Source organism: Lupinus angustifolius, chromosome LG16 (assembly GCF_001865875.1).
Source record: "Lupinus angustifolius cultivar Tanjil chromosome LG16, LupAngTanjil_v1.0, whole genome shotgun sequence".
Lineage (NCBI taxonomy): Eukaryota > Viridiplantae > Streptophyta > Magnoliopsida > Fabales > Fabaceae > Lupinus > Lupinus angustifolius.
In genome coordinates, this window is record NC_032024.1 from 296,056 (window position 1) to 304,735 (window position 8,680).

At 31.7% G+C, this 8,680-nt stretch overlaps 2 protein-coding genes across 2 annotated transcripts; one reads left to right on the top strand and one right to left on the bottom strand.

The window, feature by feature from the left end:
• Nucleotides 349–4,395, top strand: LOC109328915 (high affinity sulfate transporter 2-like). Its single transcript, XM_019562557.1, has 14 exons — nucleotides 349–468; nucleotides 696–1,060; nucleotides 1,260–1,308; nucleotides 1,400–1,604; nucleotides 1,717–1,891; nucleotides 2,006–2,071; nucleotides 2,157–2,270; nucleotides 2,466–2,582; nucleotides 2,663–2,789; nucleotides 2,891–3,177; nucleotides 3,266–3,456; nucleotides 3,558–3,643; nucleotides 3,732–3,805; nucleotides 3,970–4,395. Exons 2-14 carry the CDS (start codon nucleotides 722–724, stop codon nucleotides 4,111–4,113), a joined length of 1,974 nt encoding a protein of 657 aa, XP_019418102.1. The 5' UTR covers nucleotides 349–468; nucleotides 696–721; the 3' UTR covers nucleotides 4,114–4,395.
• Nucleotides 5,697–7,619, bottom strand: LOC109329528 (non-specific lipid-transfer protein-like protein At5g64080). The gene is made up of 3 exons (XM_019563214.1): nucleotides 7,237–7,619; nucleotides 6,908–6,940; nucleotides 5,697–6,042 (listed from the first exon to the last, which is right to left on the bottom strand). The coding sequence occupies exons 1-3, from the start codon at nucleotides 7,568–7,570 to the stop codon at nucleotides 5,867–5,869; spliced, it is 543 nt and encodes a 180-aa protein (XP_019418759.1). The 5' UTR covers nucleotides 7,571–7,619; the 3' UTR covers nucleotides 5,697–5,866.

Here is an 8,680-nt window from a genome sequence, read left to right on the forward strand (position 1 = left end):
CTCTCATTGTCAATCGGTTTTGAGACGAAACCTTAACGCTATCTCAATTCAACATTGAATGAAAGACTAACCAAAATAACATTGAATGGGAAAACAAACAACATAAGACAGCCCAGAAAACTCTGTGTGTACTATAGTGAATTCTTAATTTTAGTCAACTGTATTTATTAAACTTATCCAGGTATCAATTGTCTGCAAACTCTGTATTTCACATGATATATAAATCACTATTTCTCACTTCTTCCCATACTACTTGTCCCTTCAACAATGAAGAGTCATTTGTGTAGGAAATATTTAATATCAATTTGATATGGTTGACTTGGATTAATAATAGATTTACAATGTGTTAAAATAAAGTCAAACCTTATATATCACATCAAGCATAGTCGATTTTTCTCTATATAAGCATTATATTTCCTTCCAATAACAGCAAGTTCAGGGGCTCTAAATTCACATAACATATTTTTGGTACTTACTTTCAATGTGTCTTTTTTGCACTCAATTAATATTCATTGTTCAATTGAACTATGATAGATACTGCTATGATGATTTCTTTTAAGAAACTTAGCTAAACATGATAAAATGTTACGACTGCAGCTTTTTAAGTAGTGGACTTTAAAATAGATTGTTGCACTAATGCAATTATGCAGCATACTATTTTCTGCATAACTAATTACTGTGTGGTGGTTTAGCAGGTTATTTAAGTGTTTCTGGAGCCGAAATGAGTCAGCGTGTCAGCGACGAGGTTGTGGCGATGGCTATGGGGGAACTAAGAAGTGTTCATTCTTCAGGTCGACATGGCGAAACATTGCCATATGTTCATAAGGTTGGATCTCCTCCTAAGCAAAGTCTTTTCCAAGAGATCAAACATTCTGTGAATGAAACTTTCTTCTCAGACAACCCTTTAAAGGAGTTTAAGGACCAAACCATACAAAGAAAGTTTGTTCTAGGCCTACGAGCCGTATTCCCGATTTTCGATTGGGCTAGAGGTTACAACCTTAAAGCATTCAGAAGTGATTTCATTTCTGGACTTACCATTGCAAGTCTTTGTATTCCTCAGGTGAGTACTAACTTCTGAATGATATTATTATTGAGTAACCTTCTGAATCATATTTTACTAACCGAGATAAGTTAAAATGGTTAATCATGACTTAGTTCAACCATTGTTTTTTCTGTATAGCATTATTTTCATTATTATCCCATCATATTGGCATGTGTTCTTGGATTATCACTCTAACATATGAGTACATGCATAATAGGACATTGCATATGCAAAGCTCGCAAATTTGGATCCCCAATATGGACTATGTGAGTATTTTGAATTCTTTTAAGAAACATAAACATGTTAGTTCTATCTTCTATTCAGTTACATGACTTGGTTTTGTGTCACTATGTGCAGATACTAGCTTTGTGGCTCCTCTTGTGTATGCTTTCATGGGAAGCTCACGAGATATTGCGATAGGACCAGTAGCAGTGGTGTCCCTCTTGCTTGGAACTATGCTTTCCGACGAGATTAAGGACTACCATAGCCATGAATATCTACGTCTCGCATTTACCGCTACCTTCTTTGCAGGAATTACTCAAATGGCACTTGGAGTTTTAAGGTACAAAACTACAAATTTAATACTATTGACTTAGTAAATGATCCTTATCCACTGTTACTTCTTGACTTGCCTAAATTCTTCATGTGTTACATACCATCTATGAATATTGCAGGCTTGGTTTCTTGATTGATTTCCTATCTCATGCTGCCATCGTCGGATTCATGGCTGGCGCAGCCATTACTATTGCGCTGCAACAGCTGAAAGGTCTGCTTGGCATAAAAAACTTCACTAAGAAAACCGACATTGTTTCTGTCATGGACTCAGTTTGGAGTTCAGTGCACCATGGGGTAAAGCTTCATTTTTGTATTAAAATTCTAGTTGAGTAATCATTATAGATGAAAAAGTGAAACTGCAAAAGTATAAGCATGCTAAAACATACTTGCTTTGATATTTTGTTGCAGTGGAATTGGCAGACAATAGTGATAGGAGTATCATTCTTGGCCTTCCTTCTTATAACCAAGTATATTGTAAGAATACCAACTATTTCAATCTCCATTATTTCCTTCTTCCTTTCTATTTGAACTTTCATAACTATTTTGTTGTGATTGATAGGCTAAAAGGAAAAAGAAGCTCTTTTGGGTGGCTGCAATTGCTCCTATGACCTGTGTCATACTGTCGACCCTTTTTGTTTACATTACCCGGGCTGACAAGAAAGGCGTATCGATAGTAAGTGGAGGGATAACATCCACTGTACCTCTATCTGTGTCGACTTCGTATGCCAATCAAAGTAAGTGGCATAGGAAGTTGGCACAGATAGTGATACATGCAGGTCGTGTTATTCTTTAAGTATCATAAAGTTGATCGAATGATTTGAAGTTTAAAAAAATAAAGCACAGGAAAACTCAAAGTACATTATTTCAGGTGAAACATATTAAAAAAGGTGTGAATCCAGCATCTGCTAGTGAAATATTTTTCAGTGGAAAATATTTGAGCGCAGGTGCTCGAATTGGTGTGGTAGCTGGCATGGTTGCACTCACGGTATGATTCTGTTTCCTCATCCTTTTGTTCCATTTCTGGAAACTTCTTTAGAGACTTATACCAAATTTGTTAAACTTCAGGAAGCTGTAGCAATTGGGAGAACATTTGCTGCCATGAAAGACTATTCACTTGATGGTAACAAAGAAATGGTGGCTCTAGGAACAATGAACATCATTGGTTCATTAACATCATGTTATGTAGCTACAGGTACAAAAGAAGAAGCAAATTCTCAATCTTGTTTTAGCCTATACTAGAAACCTTGTGCATTTTTTATGCCATCTTACTAAGTGTTGTTGATCTTTATGCAGGATCATTTTCTCGCTCCGCAGTGAACTATATGGCCGGTTGTAAAACCGCTGTATCAAACATCGTTATGGCCCTTGTTGTACTGTTAACTCTCTTAGTCATTACACCATTGTTTAAGTACACACCAAATGCAGTGCTAGCTTCTATTATAATAGCGGCTGTATTAGGCCTTATCGACATTCAAGCTGTTATTCTGCTATGGAAGATAGATAAATTTGACTTCTTAGCTTGCATGGGAGCTTTCTTTGGTGTGATCTTCAAAAGTGTTGAGATTGGCCTTCTAATTGCGGTAACGGATAATTCTTAAGAAATTTATTGCTTATTCGGATCTTCAATTTCCCCCTACCATAGTGTTTTACATAACTTTTTAAATGCAGGTTGCAATATCTTTTGCTAAAATCCTTTTACAAGTGACAAGACCAAGGACTGCAGTACTCGGGAAGCTTCCGGGGACTAGTGTTTACAGGAACATCCAGCAATATCCAAATGCAACTCAGGTTCCTGGCATGCTTATTATAAGAGTTGACTCTGCAATCTACTTCTCAAACTCGAACTACATCAAGGAAAGGTAATTGTTATTCCTATCATATTTAACATGGTAACCATAAGTTACTATAATGAAAATTTGATGATAGTGAGCCTAATGAATGATTCAATCATAATTTTTAGAATTTTGAGATGGCTGACTGATGAAGATACTCGAAGGACCGGAAGTGAATTACCCGAAATACATTATCTTGTGGTTGAAATGTCGCGTAAGGCTTTCGATGAAATCAACTCCTACTTTTTTTCATGATGAATTTTGGTCAATGAACTTATTTGTGGAACCATATATTCTTGCAGCTGTTACTGATATTGACACTAGTGGCATCCATTCCTTGGAAGAGTTATATAAGAGCCTTCACAAAAGGGATGTAATGGTAATACACAATCACAGAAATACAACATTTTCTGCATCCTTAGTAACTAACATTACTTATAAAGAAAAATGAGTTGTATAATGATATTGTTATGTACAAATAAGAGAAAAACTTGTAATTATATAGTTGTGATGGCATTCATCTTTGCATGGTTTTTTTCACAGCTTGTGTTGGCAAACCCTGGACCAATTGTGATGGAGAAGCTCCATGCATCCAACTTAACTGACTTAGTTGGAGAACATAAAATCTTTCTATCAGTGGCTGATGCTGTTGCAACTTTTGGTACAAAGGGTGCAGAATCATGAATTTTTTTTGCTATTTCAGTTGAAGTGTTGAAGCATAAATAAAAGCAGAAAGATGTTCAGGTAGCTTATAGGAACATGGAAAGCTAATGAGCAAAAGGGTCATGTGAATTTGTCTTTTTGTAGTTTGTGTGATTTTCTTGGTTTTTTCTACTTCAGATCCATGTATAAAAACCAAAGTGAAAGAATGATGTGTTCTTTTTTTATTATACCTTGTCTTTATTTTATTTTGTGTAAGGTGGTATTTTCTTCATGATGTACATATGTTAAACCAAATAAATGTTGACTTCATACTCATATTTAAGGAGTACAATTATTTATGTACTATGTTGTACCTTGTGGAAAACTATAATGAGTTTCTCAATGATGCTTACTTGAATAGAAAAATAGATGTATATATATATATATATATATATATATATTATACATCTATACTAATATAAATAAACAAGTTGTTGATAGTTAAATGGTACATTTTCAACAGGTAGAAAATGTTCATTGTACTTGATAATGACCCTACACATAAACATAACAGACTGCAATCACAATCAAGATTGTTGGGTCAATTGTTTTTATTTCTTCCTCTGAGCCTATCAGATTTGAACACAATTATATTAGTAAAAACAAAAGTATAGCAGAACATTCAATAGTTATTTGATATTCTGTGTGTTTAGACTTCAAATGAGGTTCTAAAGAGGGATCAAATTTAGGCCTTAATGTTTAGAGTATATAAGTAAGCATAAACTGCTTCTTATCCTATATATAAAAGTGAACAAAATTGGTTGATGTAGATGTTGAGATATTTTGGTTGCAAGAGCAATGAAACAATAGAAATAGGGGTAATGGTGAGAGATGAGTCTGCTTTTAAATATTTAGATTCTATTTGAGAGCTTTTCGAACTAGATGGAATGGAAAAATGGAAGATTTGGGAGCCGTAAACCTTAGATACTAAATTCGTTATTAGTATAATAAAAAATGACCTAATGTATGAGGCTTCTATTGATTACTCGTCTGACTTTAGGAGAAGTATATGTACACAATCTTATCCTATACGAATTTTAACACGCAAATTTACCATTACTAAGAACAAAATTACTGATGCACCAAACTATTCAAATAATACTTATTAAAAAACCCATAAAAATCAAAACAAATATCTTCGATTGTATGAGAGAATGAGAAGTATTGTATGAATAGCAAGATATATTTTATTGTGGGTTCAATAAAAAAAGCATGTATATGATAAAAATGACTATCAAGTATTATTCATAAGAATTGAATCATTGACTTTTTGATCATCTTGAAGATCTAGTGAGACCTTACATCACTAAATCAACACATTGTTGGCGGTCTGTGTAGAAATAAAGTGATAGTTGTTTGATTAAATTTGTAAAATTGTGATCATCCAATAAAAATAAGTTCCACAACAAAAACCTATAATCTTCAGTCAAAATTAGCTTACAAGGTATATTTTGTAACAACAAAAACCAAGCTTTGCTATATCAGAAAAAGTGTTTGAAAAGGTAAATGATATATAGTTAGTTAGCTAAAGAACTTTAAGATTCTGAATTATAATAGCAATGCAAAAAAATCATACTCATATTGTATATAAAAGGAGGGTACTAGTAAAACAAGTACAACACTCATTATGAATTTAATCTCTTTCAGTCACACATAAAATTAGAACAGGTACAATAATAATAATAATAATAATAAAACTAAGTAAAACATCAAAATATTCCATCATATTCTACTCTCAAAAGCCTGAGAATACAGCTACTAATAAGCAAAGAAGAATGGATGCAGCTGAAATAGGGAATAATGCTGATGCTGAGTTCCCTCCAGAATGTGGTGGAGAATGCTCCTCGTGATCCGAACTCGGCGGAGGAGTAGCCGGTGTCGATGGAGATGGTGGTGGAGAGTGGATTGCACCTATTTATAGTCATTCAAATTAGGAACATCAATGAAGTTAGAAACTAACTCCAAAGATCAAAATGTTTGAGATTTTGTACAATGAAATAAACTTAACTATGCATGAATAGCAAGTGTGAAAAATGAAAAATCACATGGTACATAAGGAATATATCGAGATTTTTTATTTTTAGTGATCAAATGTCTCTACTCGAAACATTCGATTCTCGAGTAAGGCCCATACTTCACTAGGTGATAACTTCGGGGTAAGGCCCATATTTTATTAGGTAAGAATCTCGTGCAATAGATCACATTTGTTACCCTTTAGATTGTTTAATCTTATCTAAACTAAATTCTGTTACATATAAAGACTTCAAAAGTCAAAACATTCTGTATTGACCGTAGAGCACATGAGGAAAGAGAGTTGTAAGGTCCACAACTATATTTATAAAAGAGTAGAATATAGATATATCGCATAGTCGTTATATCATTTATTTAGATTTTTTAAAGAGTCGATGATTAAATATGAGTGGTGAATAAAACTTAGATTGTTAGACATCAGATACATTATTTTCTCTTTATAATATGATAATGATGTTTAATTAATATAAAAATTGTAACATAAAGGAATATCTAGAAGATCAACAGCCAGAAACAAAAGAATGAAAACAACAAACAGGATATATTATTAACATATTGATACTATCCTGGTTAAGGATATGACCCCACCATTAACATGAAACAAAATTCAACATAAAAACTACAAAACAAAGATTTGAACATTGCATAAAGTATTAAAATTCAAATGCACCCTTCACAAAAAGTTTCAAATGCAAAAAGCAAAAGATTATAATTTGATACATAAAACTAGGTAGAGGACACATACCAGGAGCAGGAGCATGAGCAGGAGCTACAGACACTGAAAAACAACAGAGACAAATTACCAATATGAATCTACAAAGAAATTAACTTTTTTTCTCCACAATGTCATCAATAAAAAAACAACTTTAATAGAGAACATAGAGAGAAAAATAAAGGGTTTTCAATTACGTGTCACACACAATAGAAAATCCAAAAAAAAACAAGTTTTTTTATCATTGTACACAATAGAAAACCCAAAAAATTAATGTGAGAAAACCCAAAAATAAAAAACCAAACTTTAATATGAATGATGCAAGAAGCTATTGATATGAAAGTTGTGGGTTGATTTCTTACATCCACAGCTAGAAACAGAAGGAGCAGTGACTTTGCAAGCTTCAGGAAGTGATGCAGCCTTAGTGAGATTCAAGGCAACACCTAACTTAGCACTGGTTTTGAAAACCTCACATAAACATGCTGGAAAAGTTTTAACAACATGTTCCAAACCAGAACAACATGTCTTTTTTGGTTCAGTGACAGTGCTTCCATTTGTTACAAATGACAAACAATCAGACATGGATATGATAACAGATGAACAATCCACTGATGGTGCTGGAGCATGGTCAGCACCATTAACAACCCAGATGGAAAAAATGCATAGAATCATTGAAAATGATAACTTTGAAGCCATTGTTGGAAAAAATGAGAAGATGTGAGAATTTTGGAGAATGGGTATTGGAGTTAAATAAGGGTGTTCGATTCAGTTTCGCCATATTTTTATTTTATTATATTATAAATTAATTTTTTTATTTTTTAAAATTAAGTAATTTTGATTTTATGCATAATAATTAATAAAAGTCTCCTAATGTTTTATTGAAAATAGGACATTTGAATATGTGCATATGTGCCTCTAGAGAGAAAGACTTAATGTATGGACAAAATTATGTAAAGACAACCAATAATATTTTAATTTTAATTAAATTTAATCTTAAATGATATCATTAAAAATCATAAAATATACTTGTTTCCAAATGTGATGTGTTATAGAAGTTTGTAGTTTTGTAAATAGATTATTGAATTAGAATAAATTATCTTTTGGTATAAGCATATATATTATCTCTTCAAGCCTCTAAAATCTTAACATATGTCTTATTTAATCATTTTCTATAAAAATATTTCTAAAACTAAACAAAATAGTACACATGTCATATTTTGGACTAAAAGAGATAAATTTTCTCCTGATATAAGGAGATAATTTATTACCTTATTGAATTATAATTAACTAATTTGAATTTGCTAATGACCGAAAAGAGTGTATATTGTTTTTTATTATTTGTTTAGTTTTTATTAATTAAATTATAATTATTAATTGAGGTAATTAAATATGTATATACTAATAGTGTACCTATTTTTTACACTGTTGATATATCATTTATCTTTCATATATTGATTATTATGGATTCTCAAATTAAAGTAATACAAATCAATGGTGAACGATGTGTTGTGAGTATAAAATACTTTGTGTTGACAGTAAATAAATTTTCAACTCTTAATAAATTTATAATTAAGTAAATATTATAAATTTATTAAATTGGTAATTTATATTTATTTACCTACCTAATTTATAATTATTTCTATTAATTATCTATATATTTAATTATTTATAATTGTTAGTAGATATTTTAGTGTAGTACAATTAATGTAATTTGATAAATTTTAAAATGATAAAATTGATTAATGAATTACTGAAATTTTTTATGGTATTTAAAATACTATTTGGAGTAGCCTTTAAAGATTAGCT

Coding starts and splice junctions, on each gene's coding strand:
- LOC109328915 (XM_019562557.1), top strand. CDS start 722: ATGAGTCAGCGTGTCAGCGACGAGGTTGTGGCGATGGCTATGGGGGAA. Junction 2,271..2,465: donor ACAAGAAAGGCGTATCGATA/GTAAGTGGAGGG, acceptor ACATTATTTCAG/GTGAAACATATTAAAAAAGG. Junction 3,178..3,265: donor AGATTGGCCTTCTAATTGCG/GTAACGGATAAT, acceptor TTTTAAATGCAG/GTTGCAATATCTTTTGCTAA.
- LOC109329528 (XM_019563214.1), bottom strand. CDS start 7,570: ATGGCTTCAAAGTTATCATTTTCAATGATTCTATGCATTTTTTCCATC. Junction 6,941..7,236: donor TTCTGTTTCTAGCTGTGGAT/GTAAGAAATCAA, acceptor GTTGTTTTTCAG/TGTCTGTAGCTCCTGCTCAT. Junction 6,043..6,907: donor TGCTCATGCTCCTGCTCCTG/GTATGTGTCCTC, acceptor GACTATAAATAG/GTGCAATCCACTCTCCACCA.